The 26165-nt window shown below is 43.1% G+C and overlaps 1 protein-coding gene across 1 annotated transcript in view; it reads left to right on the top strand.

Annotated features, from left to right (window-relative positions):
* LOC111825885 overlaps positions 1-26165 on the top strand; it is a 699632-nt gene that overhangs the window by 658519 nt on the left and 14948 nt on the right. The window contains exons 5-6 of the mRNA XM_023753412.1: positions 2773-2910; positions 22238-22370. Coding sequence (XP_023609180.1) covers positions 2773-2910; positions 22238-22370 — 271 coding nt within the window. The remainder of the gene's footprint in view (positions 1-2772; positions 2911-22237; positions 22371-26165) is intronic.

The following is a 26165-nucleotide window of genomic DNA, read 5'->3' as shown; positions in this document are numbered from 1 at the left end:
CAATACACTGAGTTGGGGTCTTTTTGTTGGTGGAGGGTCTTGCCTTCAATGAAAAAAAAAGCCACATCTGTGAAGCACAACAGAGTGAAGTGCAATAAAACGAGGTACGCCTGTCTACCAGTAAACTCTTCTCCAGCAGGACAAGTGGCCTTGGTGTGCCCGCCTGCAGGCTTTCCAGAGTGTTCGTGTACACGTGGACGGAGAAAATGTGAATCCTCTCAGGAATGTCAGCAGTCTTTTTAGCACAAAGCAGCCTTGAATATTTCCAATTCACTCACCAAAGCATGTTAGCAGGAGAACACATCATTTTGAACATTTTTTGGTTCTTCTTTGAAGTCATCGAGCTGGAGGTACCTCCAGTGTCACAGGAAAGAATGTTTTAGGAAGCAATTGAGCCCAGCATTTCTGGAAATAGTATTTCTCACTATTTGTTACTGTGCACATAGGCTTGCCTTTTCTCAATTTAGAAAGATTTCTAATGAGTGGACTTTGGGGAAGTGGACACATAATGTCCTTAGCAGTACTGTAAAGCTTCATCAATTTTCTAAACAAATAAGTGAGATTGATAGGGTATTGCAAAGATCATAAGGGGAGGTTTAATCATCTTATGTTGAACTGGCTATAAAAGCACCAACTTTTCAAGTTCTTAGGAGATTCTGCTGGTAGATCTTCCTTCTTTTCTTGAATGTGTTCTCTAAGATCTTTTATTTGTTAGAATTACATTTTAGACAAGGATAATTCTGTAATTTTTAAATGTATTTTTTATTGATTTCAGAGAGAGCTAGAAAGAGGGAGAGGGAAATAAAAACATCAATTATGAGAAAGAATCATTGACTGGCTGCCTCCTATACACCCCCTACTGGGGATCAAGCCTGCAACCTAGGCACGTGACCTGACTGGGAATTGAACCAGCAAACTCTTGATTCCTGGGTTGACACTTACCTACTGAGCCACACCTGCTGGGCTAATGCTATATTTTTTCAAAAATTATTTGTATGAGCAGTTAGGCCCTAATTCAAACTGAGGTTTCCCATAAATTGGTCTAAATCACATTTTCTTGTGTGTGCATAGTTATATTCATACCATATACATTGAAGCATGAAGGGGGCAGTCAGCAAGTGTATTGCATTTTTGTTCACAATAATTTCCTGATGAATGTTTGCTTAAATAAGGGAATCATATATATCAAAGGCTATTGTTGGTCATTAGTATTTCTTTTTTTCACTTTATAAGTAGGTATAAAATTTTGGAGTCAGTACTTCTTCCATTTAATTTTTACATTTCTTGGAGGCATAAAGTATTTTAGTATGTGTTGATCTTTCTTATTGAGTTTCCGTAGATCAAGAGTTTTTGTCTTGCCCTAACCGGTTTGGCTCAGTGGATAGAGCATCAGCCTGCAGACTGAAGGGTCCCGGGTTTGATTCCGGTAAAGGGCATGTACCTTGGTTGCGGGCACATCCCCAGTGGGGGGTGTGCAGGAGGCAGTTATCGATGTTTCTCTCTCATCGATGTTTAAAACTCTCTATCCCTCTCCCTTCCTCTCTGTAAAAAATCAATAAAAATATATTTTTTAAAAAAAGAGTTTTTGTCTATAAAAAGAATCTTTTAAATAATAGTCTTTCTTTTTAAATATTTTTTTTATTGATTTCAGAGAGGGGGAGATAGATAGAAACATCAATGGTGAGAATCATTGATCGGCTGCCTCCTGTAAGCCCCCTACTGGGGATTGAGCCCACAACCTGGGCATGTGCCCTTGACTGGAATCGAACCCAGGACTCTTCAGTCCACAGGCCAACACTCTATCCACTGAGCCAAACCAGCTAGGGCAATAAATAGTCTTTCTTGAACCTGTAGTTGGGCCTTTGAGAACATGAGGATCTGTGAGGTCCCCCAAACGGAAGATTTTGTATTGTTCTCTCCTACTACCCCCATCCTGCCTCCCTCACCAGCCTGCTACAATCTTATAATTAAAAACTTCTAAATCAGTCAATGTAGGTAATAGTAAGGCTTAATTTTTTTTAAAAAAATGCATAAAAGATGGTGATTTTGTATACAAACAGAAATTTTTAAAAACCTGCTGTACCAAATCTCAAAAGGAGAGATTGGCAGACACGTCTAGAGCTTTCACGTTTGTACACTGAAAACCGACGACATTGATAGGGTTTATGGAACCCACAATAAGTCTGTTATACTAAATGGGATTGAATACTATAACTTGTTTTAGTCATTGAATAACACCTAATCTTCAAATGGATATACCTCCTACTGCTTCTCTTCTTGAGTTAATTTAATGGGTCCCCTAAAACTACTCCTGAGTTCCTGTCCTCTGGCATGCCTCCTCCTGGCCATCATTCACCACTTCCTAGTGTTTTCAGTGATAGAACCACCAGGCTGTGTTACTGTGTTTGTTACTTTAAAGATGGCTAAACTAGGGGTTGGTTAAGAACAACGAAGTCTTACCAACGAGGTGGTATTGGGCAGTCTGCCTGCTGCCGGTCACTCCCTGCCCCTCTGAGCTCTTCTCCTGAGGGGCCAGGACAGCGTGTGCGGATGCCTGAGAGGAGGACTGTGTGAGCGTCTGCACATACACGCACGCTGTCTCTTTTCTGAAGATGTTTCCTTTGACCATGGTTTTCATCCATCTGGTACATCCTTTCTCTTTAAAAGCCAACATTTAGCTCAGGCTCGGAGGGACGGTTTTTGAGCTCCCCTGTGGCTGTGCTACAGCTTTCCACTCCCATTGTAACAAGCCTCGTGTCTTCCTGTCCTCAGGAGGCTGCTGAACTCTCAGCGGATGCCTGTGCACCCCTTTGCCCTCCTCCCCTCAACAGGGCCCCAGGGGTCTGGGCTCACAGGAAGGCCCTGTTGAAGGACAGAAGCAGTTCCTGGAAAGCGCCTGGTGATCCCCCAGTGAGTAGGACTGGATGGAGAAGGGAGCTGAGGTTGGCCTGGCAACTGGGAGATGTTGGACGGCACAGGCGCTCGCACATAAACGCGCGCGCACGTACACGCGCACATGCACACCATCCCGCTGCATACCCCACAGCACCACATAATCACTGTCTGGCTTTGGTGGTTGTCCTTGGGGCACGCTCTGCTCTTGTTTGGTTTGCTAGCACAGTAACTCAGGGGAAAGACAGAGACTCTATCCATTCCAATCCCCTGTGGGTTCCAGTAGTTTCAGATAGAAGATACCGCAGGGACTGCTATAGAATTCAGAGATTTATAAAGGTCACCTTATGGCCCCACTTCTTCCTTAGAAGTGAGCCTCCCATCTGCGCTGCACATGTCCCCTTGTTGCCAGAAGGCTTTATTGGTGTCCGACATCCTTCTCCTCTTTCCTTCTCCCTCCCAGGTCAAGAACTACAAAAACAGCTATTTTTCTCTCTCATCTCTTCTTTTAGACACACTTGCTGCCATTTTCTTTTTCTCTGGAGACTGTGGTGTGGCATAGGAGGGGAGGCATCCGCCTATTCTTTCTGCCCTAGCCATGTGCCTGGGCCCTGTTTGACATCTCTCACTGCTCCAGGGGAGAGGGCCCAGCCAGCGACCCCTGCCCCAGCATGGCACCCTCCTCAGAGCTCAGGGCATGGCATTTTCATTCCTCCCTGCTGCTCCACGCCCATTACAACATGCAGACATCTGCCACTTTCCTGCCTAAAGCCAGGGAATCTCTGCAAGTCATACTACTTATCTGTGGGCGTCATCCCACTTATCTCATTCCTTAGACTCTTATCGTAAAACCCTGGAACTATGTAGCAGATGGGGGCTTAAAGTGCCTGTCTTCTTCTAAAGACCCCGATTTACAAGAGGAAACTGAGGCCAGGGCACTGTGGATGACAGTGTTTACTTGTTTTAGCGGGCTTTGAACTGCACCGCAACATTTTACTCAGTGGATATGTCTCTTGCTGTGATTCAGAGTGTCCTGCCTGGATCAGAGCTGCTGATTTCTTCACCGGAGTGAGGGCAGTGTCAGCAGTCCGTAGGGATTACCCGTGAGCTTGTATTTTGGGGGCACTGTGGTGTCTGAAGTTGGGAGAGTTTGGAGGTACTACTCATTTCTGGGTTGAATGCCTTTTGAACACCCCCTGCAGACACCTTAAAGATAACCTCAGAATAGGAAAAGCTGCCCTGAGAGCAAGGCCGGTTCCCTTTCACAAAGCAATACCCAAAGGCTCTCTGTTAAAAGTATTCTTTGGTTTACTGATTATAGCAGTAACGTAGTTGCATTCTAGAGATTTCAGGAAATGCAGAACATTTCAAGGAAAAACATAAAACTTGTGCTTACAATGAAACTGAGAGCTGACCACTCTTAGTAATTTTTTTTATAACAAGCATATGAGTCCTCCCACTTTCTATCTCACATTAACTTTCTTCAAGGTCATGAAATACCTTTCCAAAGCCTGGTTTTCAGTGACTGCACAATACCCTATTACATTGATAATGCCATTATTTGTCTAACCTATTTTTGGATATTTAGATTTTTTCCAATTCATCGTTATTACAGATAATATATCAGAGTGATTATTTCTTTGGAGTCTGTATATCCTTGAAAGATTACTGGGTAGAAGGAAATGAAGCCGTTTCAGAGTGTGCTGTGCTCTGTCACATCTCACTGCAGAAAGACTGGCCCCGTTTATGTTCCCACTGAAAAGTCGGATCTCTGTGGTCCCTTTTATAAGACCTTTCACCATGTAAAAATCCGCCCTTATGACTTATAATTATGTGAGTTCACATCTTTAAGTTCATAAAAGTACAAACTTTGGGTTCTCTCCAATTCCCCTTTTAATAGAAAGCTCCAGTTCAGTAAGAAATTCTACTTGGCATTTTACTGAGTAGAAAAACATACTCTTGATTTCTTAACTTCATGACAAGTAACACATAAACAATAAAATATTTGTTAAATATTTGTTAAAACTTTGAATAATACAGGGATTTAGTTAGGCAGTGGAGTTTGACCATCAAACAAGACAGACCTATGCCAGTCTCCTTGGAGATGACATGGGCCCTCCCCTGGAGCAGTGAGAGATGTCAAGCAGGGCCCAAAGCACGTGGTTGGAGCGGAAAGAAGCCGGCTGATGCTTCCCCTTCCTACGTCACACCACAGTCACCAGAGAAGAAGGAAATGGCAGCATGTGTGTCTAAAAAAAGAGATAGGAGAAAAAAATAGATGTTTCGCAGTTCTTGACCTGGGAAGGAAACATGGACTTTAAAGAACGCACATCAACATAGAGCAAGTTTTTAATTACCTGCCTTTTCTGCTATTCAATTATATGGACATAAAAGCCTTAGAAAATATGTATACATTTGTTGAATGTATGAAAATGAGAAGGATAGGCATTAAAAACAAGACTCTATCCCTTACATTTTGTCCCAAATTCTATAAAAGATACTCAAATAGAAGCCTGCTTTTTTATTTGCATGTGCTGTGCCTTAGGTCTCCAATATCATCTTTTTTGTACCAACATACACCAGATATCTGATCATTTAAGATACTTCACTTAGCACTGAAAGCTCAGGTCACGGAAAGGGATGGCACATACTCTAATGGACACAGGAGAACACCATTGGCTCGCCTCTGTAGCATGTTACCTCTGTCACTTGTTACCCACAGATGTGAGGGGCGAAGTTAAGTGATAGAGGAATTAAAGCTCTAAGGCAAACTCCGTTCACATTTTTTATTTAAGGATTCCAAGAACTTGCAAGACCAAATCAAAATTCTTACTTAATTTTGACCAGAATAATGGCTCTCTTTCTATCGCAGAATGAGTAGAAGGTTGACGTTACCTGCCTTTGGGGTTTACTAACTGGTAAAATGGCCAGTTGAAATGTTGGGAACGCATCTTTAGGGCCAGATATTTGCATTCGGATGCTGGAAAGCCTTTGCTTGTAGGTGGAGAGAAAATATGTTACTGGGATTATAAGTTTACTTGGGGGGTGGGGTGGGAAGGAGATGGAGGACAGAAGGAATGAATTTCATGCACCCTCGGTAAGTAGGCCCGGTTTAGCAGAAGGTTGTGGAGTGGGCTGGGTGGAGCAGCCGACCTTTGCTCCCCTACAACTTCTCCCCTAACCCTTGGTCTGTTCAGAAGACAAATTGCATGAACATTACAGGACAGTTTGACTCCAAACACAACTCCTTTCTGGTTGTCCTGGCTCCTGACAGGACTGACAAAAGAGAATTTTGTTTCCCATTAGAATAGTTGTCATGCTGAGTTGATTTTATTGGAATAGAAGCTTTAAAATGTTATACAAGTAAAATAAAATGCGTTTTAAAATAAAATGACAAGATTTGCTTAGTTTGGCTCTCTTGATTTTTGTTTAAAACTGAGGATCATTGAGACTAGATGTTGTCTTAACTGGTTAAAAATTTAAATTAAAAAAGCTGTTTCTATAGGTTTTCCTTCTCTGAAGGCCTGTTGTGAGCTGTATATTTTGTTTCTATAAGTTATGCTTCAACCCCCCAGCTTTTCTAAAGTCTAGTTTGATGGTTTAGTGGGTGGGGATGGGACACGAAGCTCATAGAGGCTCTTGTTCTCATCTCTGTCATGGGAGTAGCAAAGGTACCTGTGTCATAGGGGTGAGGGTGTAATCATATAATTCAAGGAAGACCCTGAGACCACTGCCTGGATCATAGTAAGTGCTCAGATGTTGGCTGTCATCAGGGACATAACTTCATCATCATTATTAGCTTAGTTCTCAATTCTGTGTCCCCTTTCTATGGATTGTTTCCCGGAGATTCCCTGTTCCTTATTGACAACATTTTTAAAGCTCCTTTTTTTTTTTGTAATTCTGGTGGGGCTTACTCCTGTGTGATACAAATGCTTTGAAAATGGGCCCTGAATTCTGTTCCTAGGCCTATAGGGAAACCCATAAGACACTCAGAAAGAGAAAGTTAATGTATTTCATCAAACCTGACCCTTGTCTGTGTGTAACTTATGATATCTTACCTTAGGGATACCTGACTAGAAGTACCCATTGCAGCTTCCCTGCCTTAGGACGATTGTATCATTAAAGGAAAGTATGGTTGCAGAGGAGGGTAGGGTATAAACAAATGACATGTTGAAAGTCAAATAAATGTTTCAATGGCCACTTCACCCCAGTGGACAGGACGACGCTGAGCCCAGAAATGAGAGGCCAGGTTCTAGACCAAAATGGCATCTTCTGAGCCTGTTTACTCACCAAATGGGGATTTTTAGTAGATCATCACCAAGGCCACTCTGTGCCTTAATATTTTGTAATTTTTGCAACTGTATGGTTAGTGCTGGTGTCCACAGTTTTCAAGTTGTATAAGTTTTAAAAGACTAGGTAAGATGCTGAGGTAAAGCTTAGTCAGGGCCAGTAAGAGACTAAGAATTGCCAAGTGTCAATAATGGGCATTATTTTTCCTTCCTTCCCTGTACCTAGGCTCCCCAGAAGTAAAAAGTAAAGATAGGAAGTCCATCGTCTCTGTTTTGTCAGTTGAAGTAAAAAGAACACTTACTTCCATTTTAATGGAAGTTTTGTGTATTAAATATAGTCAGTGATTTGGCCTCCGGCTGAATTTAGATTTGATTTGCAAAGATGGGAATATTAAAACTTGTCAGCCAACCCACAAACCAATTAAGTATTTCTAAGCTGACACAATGTGAGGTAGAGTTCTTTTTCTTTTCTCCACAAGAATCCCTCACAGTGAAAAAACCAGATAAAATAGATACTGTCTTTGAAAAGGCATTATTGCAAGTAATTGTCAGGAAAGGATGGCCTTACAGTGAGACCACTGTGTGGGCCAGAAATTCAGACAGAGCAGTTCCAGGGTCTGGACCAGTGCCGTCCGACAGCACTTTCTCAAAGATGGAATGCTTTGCGCTGTCCAGTGTGGCAGCCACACGTCACACGTGGCTGGATGTGGCTAGTGTGGCTGGGATCTGAGTTTTAAATTTTATTTAATTTTAGTTTAAATAGCCACACGTGGCTAATGGGTTGACCAGTGTAGGACTAGGGGAAAAGAAGATTTTGACACACATTCTCATGTATCAAAAACCTGCCAAAGAGCGTCAGATTGCCACAGCTGTGGATGGGAACTAAAAGAATGTCGGAAAAGCACTCCTGTGTAAGAGAGTTAGATTACACTTTGTTGTTCCAAAGGAGCATATCAGGCCACATGGAAGTTGCTGCAGGTCAACACCTTCTGGCTCGGTGTAGAAAGCTTCCTTACAGTTAGTTGTATAAAATTATAATCACATGTCTTAAAATGTAAGGACACGCCCAGTTCAGGGGGTGCTCGAAGTCGGGTTTGGTGACAGTATGGCAGGGACCTGGAGTCTCTTCATCAACAAAATGAAGATAGTAACACTTGTTCCACCCTCCCCACACATCACTAGCTGCACTGAGGGTTAGCTGAAATACTGGTTTTATAAGTGCTCTGAAACTACCAAGGCATTTTATTAAACATGACTGTTACTAGGTTAAAGATGGTGATTAAAGGACTTTATGTATAGGTGTCACCTTCAGACTGCTTGTTTGTAAAAGAAGCAAAAATATTCCCTTTGGGATCCTGAACCAAAACCCCATAGTTTGTTTGTTTGTTTATTTAAACATATTTTATTGATTTCGGAGAGGAAGGGAGAGGGCGAGAAAGATAGAAATATCAATGATGAGAGAGAATCATTGATCAGCTGCCTCCTGCATGCCCCACAATCTGAGCATGTGCCCTGACCAGGAATTGAACTGTGACCTCCTGGTTCATAGGTCAATGCTCAACCACTGAGCCACGCTGGCCAGGCAAAAACTCCATAGTTTTGACAGTAAGCATGCCCCTATGAATATGTTAAATGACATTGGTCTTCAGCTGTTGGTCTTAAAATCGTCAGTGATTATTTCACCTCGAGAGGAAGCTAAAATTGGTGCTATTACCTTTCCAAATACCCAGCAAACTCCTGATAATGAGCAAATGGATGAACTCACAGTAGTTGGGCTGTGGTAGATGCTCTCATTGCTGAGCCACCTTCAATCAGCCATGGGGTATGCTGGTTCCTCCCGTTGGATATAATGGATTTGTGGGGAAGGTGCCTTGTAGGTAATGTCACAGCAGTGGCCTTAAATTGCAAAGAATTTTTACCAGCCTCATGAACCAGGGTATGGCACAGAATTCATTGGCCCTACTTATCTCCCATAAAGACTTGGGGATGGCAGGACTATGAATGTGGAGCTCAGCCACCCAGCAGTGGGGCTAATGCTCTCATTAGAACTCCCCCAGAATTCGTTACCCGCATTTTAGCACTTGGAGCCTGCACCCCTTACATCCCAGGAGCGATGGTTCAGAAAGATAATGACAGCTCTTAGGTTAGTATTGATGACCCCACTTTCTTTTTAAGCAGGAGGACATTTCCTTGTGAAAATGGTAGGTGCAGAGCACTCTCCTTAGGATGTAGCCCTTCAGCTCCCAAGGACACGAGGAACTTTTCTCTCCTTCCTCTTCTGTCTTCCTTCCTTTCCATGTCATCTCATTCCTACATTTTGAGTGGACTAGCATGCGTTTGCCTTTTGATATACTCTTACTCCTAAGAGCTACAGTGAGGAACTCTAGACAGCCCCATCTTACATGCCTGCACGTGGTCCTTCTCCTGCATACTTGGTCTGGAGAGTAATCATGTCCACCTGGACATAAAACTGGCAGGATGAACATGCAGGCCTGCCTCACAGATGGCTGTCTTCTTCCACGGCATGTGTGTGCATGGAGACGTTCTTGCACGTACGTTCCTGTCAGCCCAGATTGACGAGGGCAGAGGTTAAATTGCTGGAGAAAATCAGCTTTCTACGCCAGTTGCATCGGATATAAATTCCTGACGCTGGCTAGGCCAGGTGCAGAGTAGTCCCTCATTTTCACAGTCTTCACAGTGGTTACTCCAGATTTTTCCTCTCATCTTAAACCCTCCAGTGCAGACTTCTGTCACACCTCATTATCTTCAGATAGCCCAACCAAGAACACCAAGATGTCCAGGAAGATCATTCTTGACTTCCTTTTCTTTTAACATTTTTTGTCAGAATCGCTCTGCATGTTTACATCACTCCTTCTGCTGTCAGAACAAAATGCATCCTTGTTCATTCTCAAGGTCAAAACTATGTTCTTCAGCCAACCCTCACTATCTCCTCCGTGGCTTTGTCACATCAATCATTTCCTTCCCTTTGTCTTATACGCACTGTCTCCTTCACTACCTCCTTCGGTGCTTAGCGTAAGAGAGGCAGCCAGTCTATGTTTCTCTCTCACATCAATGTTTCTTTCTCTCTCTCTGCCTTCCCCTCTCTCTAAAATCAATAAACATATCCCCAGGTGAGGATTTAAAAATAAAAGAAGAGGAACTTAAGCAAGTTTTTTCTGAATTTAAAAAACACACACCCTACCTTCATCGTAGTCTCTCCTTCCCTTCAAAGTCACGTGATTTTATACTTGCTGTCATCCTTTCTTCTTAACCCCTGAATGAGTAATTATGCCCTATTGTGCTAATAAAATCACTCCTTAATGCCCACCAATGGCTTTCCAATCTGAAAGTCCAGTAGATTATGGCAGTGTTCTGCCTGCCAGGTCACCAGTTCCTCCTCGAGTCTCCCATCCCCTGGCTTTTCACGTCTTTATCTAGTTCTCCCCTCAAATGTCTAAGAAGCCCACTGCTCATAGAGAGTGTTACTTAATAGCTTGGATAAAAGAGTCAGATAGACCTGAATTCAAATCCTGGTTCCACCACTTATTCAGCTGTGGAAACCTGAGTACGTTACTTAATTTTTCTGAGTATGTTTTCTCACTCTTCCTTCGGAGGGTTGTAAGGCTAAAGTGAGCAAACACATGCCCAGCATAGTTCCTCACGAACTGCTTCTCACTTTGCTTTCTTTTCTCCCACTGCTCATGTCCTCATCCCCATCTTTCTCCTTTCTGTTCCTGGTCTCCCTCTGGAGCCCCAAAGCCACAGCTCCAGCCACCTGTTGGACACCTTTCTCAAACAGAAATCATCACTCCTTTCTCCCAAATTAAGTTTCACCAGCTCAGCCTGACAATGTCTCAGGCTTGAAGCACAGATGTCCATTTCCCTCCTCTATCTCTCTGACCCTCATACCCAGTCAGTCAAAAAGCCATGTCCTTTCTAGCACCCGAGATTCTTGGGTCTGGATCTTTCCTTTCATTCTAATGCCACTGTCATGGTTATGGCTCCTTTAACTCCGGCTTAGACTCCCAGTCTGGCCTCCGCAGTGGTCCACCCCCTATTCCACTGTACACATTCTTCCTAAAGCTGCACACCTGCTCATGTCCTTGTACTTTCCTGCTCCCTATTAACTGAAGATTCCATGGCTCATCTGTGGTTCAGGGATAGAACAGAAAAAATGGTTGATGCTCTGCACAGAGTTAGCTGAATAAGTTTAGTAGAAAATAAAGCAAACTCGGTCGTGTAATGAGATGTAATGTCCTAAGAACTGCTTTGGTGCTAAGTGGTTAATTAAACAAAAGTTAGCTCTCAATGGATATATGCTACAGAACTATTTGTGAAATAAAATCAGTACCTGGGTCCCATTTGTCACTTGAGACTCAGTGAAAGAGGAGCGTGGATTGGACAGACAAGCAGGGATCTCAGCTGCACCATCCGTGTGAGGTTGCCCTGTGCATGGCTCTCCTTCCAGCCAGCGCTAAAGGGCCCACATCTCCGTTCTTGATATGGATTCTAAGGAGACCATATTTGACAAACTGAAAAGGGGTCCCTTGCCTAGTTCTACATCTACTGCAAGACTGAAACTGGGTCGCTAGAAAAACCATGCGGTACTTTGTAATGCAGGTCTTTTGTGGACACAAGAAAGCACACTTACTGGTGTCCCTGGTTTCCCCAGTATATATCTCACACCCTCTCTTTCACCCTGACCCTCACCAGTCCAGGCAAGAGAACTGTGACGTTTCTGTACCTGGCACCCCACTGTGTGTGAGAAGAGGCAGCAGAAGGGAGTTTGATGTGTGAGTGACAGATCCCCAGGTAGCGCTGCGGGGGAGCGCTTGACCTGACCAGTTTGAAGCTGAAAACTCATCAGGTTACACTGGAAATGGTTGCTGCTGGGCATGGCTTTCATCCTTGTTTATCTTCTTTGTGTTTTTTTAAACCCTTCCTGAAGGTATTCTTGTTTTGTTTTTGTACAAATGGATCCTTTTTCCTGAATTGTGTGGACGTGTGTCTGCAAGAGCATTTGTATATTCCTTTTTCATGTTTCTTGTCACTGCAGGGCAAGGTTGTAACCTCTTGATGCAGATTGTGAATCTTAATGAAGTCATCATTTGCCCTGGGAAAGAGATGTTTGTTCAAATAGTGGAGAAACATGTTCTTGTTCTGACAACATTATAGAAACCTTGTGTAGGAAGTAACAACTTTTATTTTGAGCACCTACTACATGTGAGCTATCATTTCAAACACTTCATGTATGATCCCTTTTAATCCTCAGAAGAATCCCTTATTGCTGGTTTTCCCATTGACACTTGAGGAAACTGAAACAGGGAAGTACTTCACCTGCGGTCACGTGTTTAGTAAATGAGAAACCAGGACTCAGACTCAGGCAGAAGTTCTAGTGCCAGCAATGCTCATCCTACAGAAATGACTAGTGGGGGCAGACACAGAGCAGCGAGGGCTAAGTTTTCTCCCAGCCTGTTACCTTGCCTGACTTAAGGTTGCCCAAGACATGGCCCCGCCTTCCGGGGTCATTACTGCCCGGTGGTTGGAGGAGGGCTCTGAGTCTCTCTGGTTTATTGGCATAAGTCCATTGCTGAGCACAGTGACAGGCATGTAGGAGGTGCTTCAAGTTTTGTTGGATTGAATCAATATGCTTCCAAAAGATTAAGCTTCTGATGGTCATGGTTGAACCATGATCAGTTAACAGTAAATGGGAATTAGGGACTTCTACAATGTAGTGATCGTGTCTTGCTACCTTTAGAAACACCAGTGGAATAAAAATCTGGTGCTGTTGGGATCACTGTTCTTACCTACTATGGTATTTTTGAAATCTTTCAGGGTTATGTAGGGGCGTCCTGGCTCCTGTATGATTTATGAATCTATTATGCATGTCACATAGTGACTTTCATTCTGGAGAACCATCCAATGAACTCAACCAGCCCCCTCCCCCCATAATGTAATGTTGAGGGGGACAGAAGAAGAAGACAATTAATTCATAGCTAGAACACAGGACAGAGTGGTGGGCCTGGAAGCCAGTGAGGAGGGCAGTACAGAGACAAGAGCTAGAGGCGGCGGAGCCCAGCATGGGGAAGAGTGTATAAGGAGAAAGAGCAGGGACTACTGACTAGGCAGGAGGATTGAGGCCAAGGTTGAAATACTGCTTAGAAAAGCAGCAAGCTATGCTGGTGCATTGATGACCTTAACAACCTTAAAATTATGAGCCTCTGGCTTATAAGCTTGCATTGCCGGTTGACTGGATTTAGATTGGGAAAGGTTTTTTAGCCTCCCTCCCCCTCAATCCTTGTATCCTTAATTCCCAAGGTCTTTGGTTTGTGAGTTGTGTATAGCATTCTGGGCCTTGAGACCATATAAGTCAAGGGAGAGGGATTCTAGTGGCCAGAGGGCTGCTTGCCGAAGGGGAGGTGAGAGGATCCCAGGTATGCCAGCAGGCAGTGTAGCTTTTGCAGGAGGTGTAGAGAAGTGAGACAGCCTGCCTGCTCATTAACACATCCTCCTGCCGTCATCCTCTCAGCAGAACCGTGTTTGATTTGAAATCTGTGTTTATTCTACATGAAAATGAAAGGTGCCTGTTGATGTCACTTTGGTGCTGCTGAGACAGAAAGTGGGTATTTTACCTCTTTTTAAGCAAGATGGAAGGGCCTTGTAAAAGCGGTTTCCAAGGAATAACCTAGCATTTTAAAGATTTATAGAACAACTGTCCACTTACAGGTTCATTTAAGTTTTGTGAAACATTTCTGCTTCTGCCTTGCCATGTCAGCAAAAGATTCTGGGATTTAAATAAATAAAACCTGGTGAGATATAATAAAGTGCAGAAAAATAGGATGCATTGAGTTACTGCTGAAAGGAATATTGAGGCCTGAGTGATCTCCTTACTGATGTCTCCTGAACAGAAGACAGCTTTCGTCTTTGAGCTCTGTGTTATTTAAATAAGCCGAGGGATTTGTGGGTTGTTGGGGGATGTTAGAAAGTGTATCCACCAAAGGTAACGATTCCATTTCAGATACGCACTTCTTTTAATGAAAGGAGACAGGTGAGGGTACAGAATGGAAATGTTAATAGCACCTGACCCTCTTTCCTTCCCTAGGAGTGTCTCCACTCAGCTAAATTGGTGAGATTTTAAAAATAAATACTTGCGAGTGTATCATGAGGCAGGATGTACTGTGGCGAGACAGGAAGCAGTGGTGGAGGTCAGGAAAACCTGTGGACATGGGAAGTGTGTGCTGAGCCCCCCTGTGTTTGCTGTTGTGAAGGTTTGACTAAAAACAAAACAGGTGTCTCTAATTCAGAAGGTGTATTTCCTCTGTTTTTATTCTTTATTCTTGGTCTTCCCAGGGCCCAGGGACTCAACACCTAAGGAGCAAATGTCTAGTGAATGGATGGCTTTGAAAGAGGTTCTAGAAAACACTACGCAAACTATCTTAATAAATTTTATTACTATCTTCATTCCATTCTTTCATCTGGTCCCAGTAACTGATCCTTTTGAAAATTGCCCTGAAGGACCTTTTATTTTATGTGGGAAGCCAGACAAAAGTGAATGAATGAATGAATGAATGAATGAATGAATGAAAATTATCTCTCATTCAATCCATAGACCAAATTATCCTTACTTGCATCTGAAGACTTGCTCTGCTATGATTTTTATGCCATGATTTTTATGCCACTGTCCCGAAGCACTGTCATCATTTATTAACCATTACACCTTCATATTGCTCTGATGCAGGTTTGAAATGAAGTCAGGTTCTTTTTATTTTCCTCCACATCTATATTCAATCAGTTATAGACTTTGCCCTGTTGAGACTTCCGTTTCAGTGAGCCTCAGTCTAAACTATAAATTAAGCCACAGAGGTCATTACAGCATCATCTTCGGGAAGCCACTGGTGTCAGAAAAGATCATTCTTTGTTCAGCCTCAATATTATCTGTGCGCCCATACATTTGTGTACAGAAGGAAGCATGTTGTTCATAAAACCTGGCTATTACTCTGCAAGCCACCTTCACATTTGTGATAGAAATATTCTCCAAGAGGCAAATTCACTGTCCATCATGGAATTTATACAAAAGCCAGACTTCCCAGCATATATTAAATCTCTTTATTTTGGATCATGGCATTTATTAGGATCACTAGGGCAGCTTATTTGAATGAGATCAAAAGAGCTTATTTGTTTAGTAATCATTTATTGAGCTCCTGTTGTGTGCTGTATACCACAGGAGGATAAAATTAAAATAGTCCCTGTCCTCCAGGAATAAGTAGTCCAGCATATGAATCCAACATGAGACAGCCAGCAGAATTGCAGTGATGGGTGGGCAGAGGTCCTGGGACTTGGAACAAAGGGGGAAGAAGAAATGGTGAGCGTGGACCAGGGCTGGAGCAGAGGGCTTTTCTGGGGCATGCTAGTGTTAGAGGTGGAAGGGCCATTTTGAAATCTCATTGCAGGAGCAGCCAGAGGCTGTGAGTTGGTGGGTCCAGTAGATGGGTAGAAGAGGCAGAGTCAGTGCCCTTGGGCCAAGGTCTAGCTTGTCCATCTCAGCCTTCCCCAAGGATGGGATAGAAGGAACCCCAGGAATGGAACCCCAGGAATCAGCATGAGGCAGGCAGTGATCACCTTACAATAGTGAGCACCTTACCATAGCTGCCTTAGTTGGATCCTCACTAGTATATTTTAACAACATGATGGCGTTTACCAAGTGAATGACTAGATACTAAGCACCATTTAAGTGCTTTAATGCATTATCATTTTTATCTTCTCAACTTTGTGAGATAGGTGGTACCATTCCTGTTGAATAGGTGAGAAGCTGAGGAATGAAGAAGTCACCCAGCTTCTAAAAGGTAGAGATGGTGCGGTGAGGATACAAGTCCAGTGCCTCCTTTAATACAGAATGCCCTTTCAAACATCCCAAAGCCAAGATTCCATGTATATTCATTTTAGAATAGCAATGTCAGGTGTCTTATTCCCTGGTCATTTCTTTTGCCATACATTTGGCAAAATCTTGTTGGTTTCACTTAAGCATCATTACAAATGATTGAGTGTTGTTTCAAATATTTGTGAATTGTGAGGGAGCATATGCACTCTGATCATTTTTAGTGTATGTCATTATTTTTTTAAAATTCTGAGTACAAGCCACTAAATTGATTTAATAGTTTGGGCACCTTTGGGTGTTCTCTCAGACACCAAACAAACAGAATTTCTAACCACAGTGACTAAATCAGACACTTCACAGTTTGAAAAATTTATAGAGTAGAAAAAGATATATGTGGCCAAATAAATATCTAGGCAGTTAGGACATGTCTACTGAAACACTGGTTTCCTGAAACATAGTCAATAAATGTACAACCATGTCACAAAAAGAGATTGTGCTCAAGAGAGTTTATTATGATGTGGTCACGCCCCAAGAATATCGCCTTATACCTCATGAAGCCTCTCCATAATGGGATTCTGTGTTTCAGATACTCTTTATGAAAATGAATGTTCCTGTGAACTCTAGAAAACTTACTTGGTCAATCCAATTAGGAAAAAAAATTATTTTTGTATTTAGCCCTAATCCCCAAATTAGGAGGGACATTCAACAACTATAATAAATTCAAGGATTACTTGGAGACAGAATTTATCTTTAGATCTAATTTGATTCTCTCGTATAACATTTTGACTTTATGAGAATTATCAGACCAACAAAATTGCCCTTCATTTGTATAAACTGTACTTGAGTTTGGAGCTTTTTTTCTAAGGCAAAAAAAGAAAAGTCTTTGTAGGGGTAATTTTTATATGCATTGTAGTGTGTTTGTGGGAGAGACAAAATTCTTGCTAAAATGTACTGAAGAGAAAGTGTTCTGAATTGGCCAGCTGTTACGTTTTCCAAATGTACTTGGAATGGCACTGTATTTTGGAGTGAAGTGGAAGAACAAGGCTATCCTTACTATTGGAAAGGGCCTTGAAGGTATGTTCTGTTACCTTTCTACAAGCTGTTGCATTCTATGCCCTGCATTCTGTAGACAAAGTCCCAGCTTCTTTCAGGTGGAGCACCCAGAAAAGGCAACCACTCACCTGTTAGCCTTTCATCTAGGTAGAGAGTCCTCACAGAAAGGTTTTGGAGATGCTATTGAATGCCTACTGGAAGTCAAATGATTTCTTGTTTCTGTCTTGTGGCCCTTTCTACTGGTGAGTGTCTATTTAAAGTAAATTAGAATAAAACAAGTGAAAAAGCGTCAAAAGTTTTCTAAGAGAGCCAAGCCAAAGAGATTAGGCCATTTTGTTGAGAGAGGCAGTCTAATGTAGTGGCAGAAGGGTGTGGCTCTAGAGTCAGGCTCACTGGGTTTGACTCCCACCACTGCTAATTGTTTTTGTTGGAAGACATTAGCTAGGTTGCTTACCCTCTCAGTGCCTCCGTTTCTTTATCTCTGAAAAGGGTGCAATAGAATCTAATTCATAGGATCATTAAAAGGACTAATTGGGTTGGTGGGTATATTTAAAACACTTAGAATGCTGAGCGCACAATAAATGTTAAGCACCATTAACATTTCTGAAATCCCAAACTGGAAGCTTCCGGGCACATCTGCTAACACAGGCTGCACACAGTGCAATGCGCTCCCTGTAGGTACAGTACTTAGGCAGGGGTAGGTGATTATTAGATGAGTCCATGCAGGCAGACTGTTCCATCCCCAACAAGACATTCACTGTGGACACTGGCCTGCTTCACACACCCAGGCAGACTGAGGCACTGTGCTCAAAGGAGAGAGCAAACTCAGGCAGACACTGGAACACCCTTTTAGGGGACCTCGTAACAGTAAGCTTCATGGGAGACGGTGAAGGGGAAGGTCATGCTGAATGCTAGTTCCACTTTTGTCCACTGTTCACATTATATTGCACAAGGCCCTTCCTGTCTAAGTACTTACATGTACTGTCTTCCTCAGATTTGATTCCAAACTCAGGTCCCACATAAGCGCCTTCCAGCAGCATCTATCACCCTTTCCTCTTCCTGGCGTAAACCAATCAGAGCCAGCCTGGAAATGGAGTTGGAGTTAATCCCAAAGAAATTGAAAGTGGGAGCAAGGACATTTCCCAAAGGAAAGTTGGGGTCCTCTTCTACCAAGAAAGTTGAAAGGATGAGGTCACAAAAACAGCAGGTATCTGTGCATCCGTGACGGTAGAGTTGAGATAGCTTGTTCTGTTAGCCTTGGCTCAGAAATGAGCAGACCTCGGTTTTCCAGTGGGGCCAGTCCACAACCCAACCCAGAGGCTGGGCCAGGAAAGATAATGGAAGGAAAATAGACACTGGAAAGAAACACGGCTCATCGGGTGTCTATTCTGCACCAGGGTCTTTATGTCTGTGAAGTGGAATGGGAGGTTTAAAGGGGTTGGAGAGAGGATAAAGACGAACCTGGATTCATGGTGAGGTTTGATGGCCAGAGGTGTGGATGACCCCAGGGTAAATGGAGGAAGCAGGCCCTCAGAGGGGAAAGGGGTTCTAGAAGGTTATACAGGCCAGTTGAAAGGGGGACTTTTGAGGTTCTAAATAGGAAAGTCTTCTGTTTGACCTAGATGTAGAGTGAATAATTACTTTTGTTGTTTGGAAAGCAGTAAAGCCAGCCAACCATGCCACCATCCTGGTCTCACAACCCACATATCTTATGTTTCAACAAGGAAAATCCTTTCAAAGAGATAAATGTGAGTTCTGTGTGCCATGTATATATTTGTGCCACATTTAATTCAATTAGCTATAATATCACGTAGCTGTGCTTATTTAGCTGCTTAGACCAGATGGTAATGCCTGCTGAAGAAAAATGGTTCCACGATGTAATTGAACATGCCCTGTTGACAGAGTTACAACTACCCGTTTCCCCAATTAAATATAGGTGATTCAATAAAATGAACACCGAGTCTCTTACTCCGCCACCATTTCTAGCTGGAAACATAAGGGAGGCAATGTGCTACAGAGTGGGAAATTGCACAGTTATGGCGTGTACCGTGGGAGGGATAGGAACGAAGACAGGCTTTCTCCTCCCCACCCGCCCGAACAAATGAGGAGCTAGTTGTTGATATCTCGATTTGGCCAGTGGCCAAGGGGAGAGGCCTTGGCTTCCTCGGTTATGACCCATCTGAAAGTGGTGGCGAGAGTGGATGTGAACATTATGAAAACTAGCCAGGACATTTTGAAAAATGATGAAAAGTGTTGGCTTCTGAGTGGAATCAAGTGTGGCAGAAACCGTGTGTTGACTGGGCAGATGAGGGTGTTGGGTAATTTTAGGAATGTTTTTAATCAGTACTACAAAATATGCTGGCTAAATTAAAATTTGTGAACAAATATCTGATGAGGCTGTCACTGAAAATATTTTTGTATTTATTGAAAAAAGATGAAGTCTAGTCTCCTGCAGATCTCCCTGATCCTGCCTGTGAAAATTTCCAGGTTTAGGAAAAGGAAGAAGAAAGTCAGATCCTGGCATTGCAACTTTCCCGCAAGCTCTCTAGAGATGATAATGATAATGATCACTAGAATGATAATAAGTGAGAAACACTTCCTGAGGAAAAGCTAGAAAATGGCCATGTCCAAGGACTTAAATGACCCAGTTTATTTTTTGACTCATGTATATTTTTTTTTTCGTAGTTACTGCATGTTGTGTAAGTAAAAGTTTGTAAGGAGAGTTGAGAATCCTAGAGTAACAAGGATCTTAAAATCCACTCAAGCTCAGCCTCTCATTTTAACCAGGAGGAAAAGGCAGGGGGAGGAAACCCCACACAGTTCAAGAGAGATCACTCCAGGCCCCTGTCTCTTCCCCCATTACTGAATTTTGCCCCATTCTAGTGTTAAGGGGCTAATGAGGGAGAGGGAGGGAAGGTGGGACAGGAACAGGTGAGGGTTCCCTGTTCTCACTGCTGGTCATCCAAGGTCTGATGGGGGTGAGGGGAGGAAAGGTGGGACAGAAACAAGTGAGGGTCCCCTGTTCTCATGCTAATCACCCAGGGGCTGATGGGGGAGAGGGGAGGGACGGTGGGACATGGACATGTGGGGTCCCTATCACCCAGGGCTGATGGGGAGAGGGGAGGGACAGTGGGACATGGACATGTGGGGTCCCTATCACCCAGGGGCTGATGGGGGAGAGGGGAGGGACAGTGGGACATGGACATGTGGGGTCCCTATCACCCAGGGCTGATGGGGAGAGGGGAGGGAAGGTGGGACAGGAACAGGTGAGGGTCCCCTCTCCTCACTGCTGGTCACCCAGAGCAGCTTCACTTGTATCTGTTTTATATGTTGGAGTCAAATAAATGTATTTAACAGATTTTTCTCACATAAAAAGGTCCTTTTGAGTCCACTCTTCTCAACCACACGGGAATTCCAAATGGTGGTGGGGTCTATTATGCCTCCCATCTTCACTCTGCCCACGGGGTCTCAGAAGTGCCCTCACCATATCTACTATTTCCCTAACTCAGATGACAAATGTAAAGCTGTACCAAATCGTATTGTGGAGGTTATACAGTGGGGCCTTGACTTACGAGTGTCCCGACTAACGAGTTTTTCGAGATACGTGCCATCTCTCGGCCGATTTTTTGCTTTGAGTTGCGAGCTAAAATTCGGGTTACGAGCCAGCTTCAGATACCCCACCGCTAGTTGGTGCAGCGAACATCACAGTGAATGCCACAACATCAGCCTAGCATCACGTGTCTCACTTGTTCACTTTATGATTTGACATATGAGTAATTTGAGTTACAAGCTCCATCACGGAACGAATTAAACTCGTAAGTCAAGGCCCCACTGTATTCCGAAAGTAGAGTGAGAAAATATTTTATGTGGCTCAACGTTAGTGCAGAACTCTGTCACCCCACTCTCATTCCAATTAGATTCTGAAAAATTAGACTAGGACTCAGAGTCCTGGGTGTCAGGCCCAGCTCTGCAAGGAAACTGTTTGACCTTGCACGTGACCTGTAGACCCATTCAGAGAACCGTCAGACCCCCCTGAGAAAGGGCGTAGGTAAAGATGGCAGGCCTTCAATGCGGCAGGAGTGAGTCCCGTCAGGAGGAAGGCACCCCGCCTCTGCCCATCAGCACCAGACATCTGCCTGCATCTACCTCCACCTGGGCCTCCGTTCTGCATCTCCGCTGGAGACTCAAATCATGTCACACATGTTTTGTGTTTGATGCATTTAGTCACCAATTCCTCAGCCACTCTTTCTGATTTCTGCCTGCGGGGGGTGGGGGAGTTGGAGATGGGAGCCTCAAGTTGGCACAGCAGGCTGAGCCTGGAGAGGCAATCAGCCCTCGCAATGAACTCCTCTGTCCCTAAAAGGGGCCTTCCTGGGAGGCTCCTCCCGCTGCTGTCTGCTCCCCAAGGCTTCCTGATTGCCTCTCCACCCATCCCCAGAGGGATCTGATTGCAGCCCTGCTGTCCCCTGGCCTTCCCTGTGCCTTTACCCACTCCCAGCCTATCTCCTCTTCTCCGGGGCCACCACCATTGTTCTGCAGTTCATCTTCCGCTCCTCAGCCTCCTAATCTCTGCTCCACCAGTTTTTGTCCTTCCCTTACTCCATGAGTGTCCCTTTCCACACCTGTACACACACACACACACACACACACCACCACTTTTTTCAGTTCTACTTTTTGTAATTCCTTCCCCAGTGACCTCTGACTCAGGCCCGCTAGCCAGGCCCCTTTCTATGGTTTACCTCCAGGAGTGGTGTGCTCCATGCCTTCTCTCTCTACTTTACTTGAACCATGGGACTACAGTCACTCCTGAGATTGTACTGTAAGTGGTTCCTTTGAGCCAGGCTGGGCTTCCCTCCCTTGGCATAAAGTAAATGAACGCTTACTGGGATAAGCAGTGAGGCGGCATCATCCTCAAGTCACATTAGCAGGTGCGTTGAGGCTGTTAACAATCTCATCATCAAAATGCTGGGTAATAGCTAGAAAAACATAATCACAGGTGGCAGTGGGCATGAAATGCACGGCTCCGTGCTTAGTTCTTGGGATAACAGGGACATTGGCGGGTTCCTAAACAGAGCCCTTTGTGTTCCCAGTGCTGTCTTCCTGACTTGTTACGGACCCCTTTCCTCAGCACGCCCACAGGACACTGGCTTCTGGAACAGCCTCAGGAGCTGAGCTACCTGTCTGCCTCCGCATGAGTGTTGGGGAGCTGGTTATGGTGGAAGGGAAAATTCAGAACAACCTTCAGACCCGGCTCTGTACAGGTTTGTTCTTCCAAAGAAAATGGCCTTGGAAATAGCACTTCTAACGTGGAGCGGGGAGGATCTGGGGACTTAGGGGATAGTAGAAGGTAACTTGTGACATTTTCTCAGAGTTTTGTGCAACCTCTGATTCTCCCTTTGAGATTTTTCTTTCTGAAAAAGATGCATAGCTAGTTCAGCAACCTGTAATTCATAGATTTAGATGCCCTGGCATCAAACTATTCCTTGAAAAAACTATGAAGGTGCCGTTGGTCTAAACCATCTTCCTGTACGAGTCTCTTCTGTTGCCATCTGCTCCTTAGACTCCCTGTTTTGTACTGTATTATCCACTGACCCACATTTGTTATGTAAAATTTATCATTTAATTTTCATTTCACTACTCACATCCATATAGTCATTAGCATAAAATGACTATGATGACATCTTTTCTGCCAAAGGAAAGCCACTTGGTGTTTTTTGGCCTCTGCAGCTTTGGTGGAGGGATATGAGGTTCTTTTTCAGCCTTTCTGAATATTGAGAAAAGTTTCCAACCCCCACAGTCAGCTCTGGGGACTCGGCTTCCAACCACTGAATTCAGCTGTGCCTCATGTTTGTAACTCAGTATCACGACAACCGAGAGAGGCTCCGCTTAAGGATTCTTATTTGACAAACAGGATAGGACTTTCTGATATATTGGATTTTAAAAATAGGCTTAAGCTTTCTACTCCAGAAAGCTTTTAGGTAAGGAAAGTAAAATACAGTGAGTTCATGTCAGAATCACTTGAACAACTTTTTTGGGTACGTGCTGGGGATAAGCTAGTGGGGCTAGATGTCCAGGGACAGGAATAGGTGAAAGTTGCAGGCCTTGCCCTCAAGGAGTTTCTGTGTAAAAACAAATAAACTGTAAATAAAATTAACTATATTCAGCAGTAATGAAAGAGTCTAAACCAGCCGTGGGCAAACTACAGCCCGCGGGCCGGATCCGGCCTGTTTGAAATGAATAAAACTAAAAAAAAAAAGACCGTACCCTTTTATGTAATGATGTTTACTTTGAATTTATATTAGTTCACACAAACACTCCATCCATGCTTTTGTTCCAGCCCTCCGGTCCAGTTTAAGAACCCATTGTGGCCCTCGAGTCAAAAAGTTTGCCCACCCCTGGTCTAAACCATTAGTTTGTGATAAAAGATTTTAGAAAATGGGAAATGTATTTCTTTTTTTAAATAATAGTTTATTGAAGTGAAATTCACATAACATAAAATCAGTAAATAAGTCAGTGGCATTTAGTATATCCATAAGGTCATGCAACCACTACCTCCTTCTAGTTCCAAAATATTTCCATCTCTCGCTGTCTGTTTATTCTCCCCTTCCTGCTAGCTCTGCCACCCTCATCTGTGTTCTGTCTCTAAAGACTTATTTGTTCTGAATATCCTATCTAATAAAGACAGAATATGCAAATTGGCCATCACACCATGACAAAAGATGGCGGCACCCACAGCCAATAAGGAGGGAATATGCAAATTGATGTGACAAAGATGGCGGCGGCCTGGCTGGGATGCTTGCGTCGTCGCCATGGTGACAATGCAGGTGTTCTGCGCCACTTGAGGCTTCTGGGCAGCGTGCGCGCAGGCACGGAGGAGCCAGGGTGGGGCGGGGGGCGGGACACCTGCTATGAGGGGGTGGAGAGAGCTATAGGAGGGCGGCAGGGCCGGAGCGAAGGCGGAAGGCAGTGGCCAGAGTGAAGGCCCGGGTCCCGGGGGCTGGAGGGAAGCCAGTGCCAGCAGGCAGAGGAAGGAAGGCCTATTATTGCATGAATCTTCCTGCATCGGGCCTCTAGTTTCATATAAATGGAAGCACGCTATATGTGACCTATTTGTCTAGCTTTCTTTACTTAGCACAATGTTTTGTAGGTTCGTCCAGATTATAGCATGTATCATTGCTTCCTTCCTTTTTCTGACTGAATAATATTCTAATGTATGTATATACCATTGGTTTATCCGTACATCCACCGATGGGCATTTGGGCCATTTCTACCTTTTGACTATTCTAAATAGGGCTGTTAGGAACACCTGTGTACATGTGCTTATCTAAGTACCTGTTTCATTTCCTTTGGGTATATACCTAGGAGTAGAATGGCAGGGTCATATGGTAATTTTATATTTAACTTTTTGAAGAATTGGCAAATTCATAGTTACTGAACCATTTTTAATTCCAACCAGCAGTATATGAGGATTCTATTTTCTCCAGATCCTCTCCAACACTTGGCTATTTTCCATTTTCTGTTTCTTTTTTTTTTTTTAGAGCCACCCTAGTGGATATAAAGTGGTTTTGATGTGCATTTTCCTATTTTGACTACCGATATTGAGCATTCTTTTAATGTATTTTCATGTGTTCATATATCTTCTCTGAAGAAATGCCTACTCAAGCACTTTACCTATTTTTAAATTGGATTGTTTGTACTTTTATTGGTGATTTCTAAAAATTATTTATATATTCTGGATACTAGACCCTTATCAGATATATAATTTTCAAATTTCCCCCATTGTATAGGTTATATTTTTCATTGCACAAAGTTTTTAATTTCTATGAAGTTCAATTTATCTTTTATTTTACTGTTCATTTTCCTAGTATCATATCTATGAATCCATTGCCAAATCCAGGGTCATGAGGATATCTCTGTGTTTTCTTCTAAGGGTTTTATGGTTTCAGCTCTTACATTTAGGCTGTTAATCCATATTGAGGTAATTTTTGTACATGGTATGAGGTTGGGGTCCAAATTTATTCTTTTGCATGTGGCATTCTAGTTGTCCCAGCACCATTTGCTGAAGCCTTTCCTTGTTGAATGGTCTGTGAACCCTGATCTAAATCAATTGGCCATAGATATTTATTTCTGGGCCCTTGATTCTATTCACCCTATGTCTGTTCTTATGCCAGGACCACACAGTTTTAATTACCGCAGTTTTGTAGTAAGCATTGAAATCAGGAAGCGTGAGCTAACTTTTCTTTTTCAAGATTGGTTTGGGTCTTTAGAGACCCTTATAATTCCATACAAATTTGAGGGTTGGCATTTCCATTTCTGCCAAAAGGCCATTGGAATTTTGATAGGATTGCATTAAATCTGTAGATCATTTTGGGTAGTGTCTACATCTTAACCATATTGAGTCTTCCAATCATGAATATGGATTTTTTTTTTATTTGGGTCTTTAGTTTTACAGTTTTCAGTGTACAAATCTTTGACCTCTTTGGCTAAATTATTTCCTAGGTATTGTATCCTTTTGGATGCCATTGTAAATGAATAGTTTTCTCAATTTCCTTTCTGGATGGAGCATTGCTGATATATAGAAACACAACTGACCTTTATGTGTTGGTCTTGTACCTTGCTACTTAGCTGAATTAATTTTATTAACTTTGGGATTTTCTATATATACTAGTAGAATCATTTCATCTGTGAACAGAGATGCCTTTTGTTTATTTTCTTGCCTAATTGCTCTAGATAGAACTTCCAGTAAAGTGTTCAATAGCAATGGCGAATGCAGACATCCTTATCTTAGTGATGATCTTAGGGGGAAAGCTTTCAGTATTTTACCATCATGATGTTAGCTGTGGGTTCTTCTTTATTGTGTTAAGGAACTTCCCTTCAAATTATAGTTTTTACCCTGAAAGGGTGTTGGGTTTTGTCAAATGCTATTCCTACCCCATTTGAGATGAACATGTGGTAGGTAGAACCTTGAAGAAAGAGTAGGATTGATATAAAAAGAAATGTGGAGCCCAGAGAAGTAAGTAGCTAAAGTATAGTGCTGAGAACATGAGTAGTATCTG

This window comes from Myotis lucifugus, unplaced genomic scaffold (assembly GCF_000147115.1).
Source record: "Myotis lucifugus unplaced genomic scaffold, Myoluc2.0 scaffold_45, whole genome shotgun sequence".
In the NCBI taxonomy this organism is placed as follows: domain Eukaryota; kingdom Metazoa; phylum Chordata; class Mammalia; order Chiroptera; family Vespertilionidae; genus Myotis; species Myotis lucifugus.
The sequence above is the reverse complement of the archived record's forward strand: the minus strand, read 5'-3'. Positions and strand labels throughout refer to the sequence as shown.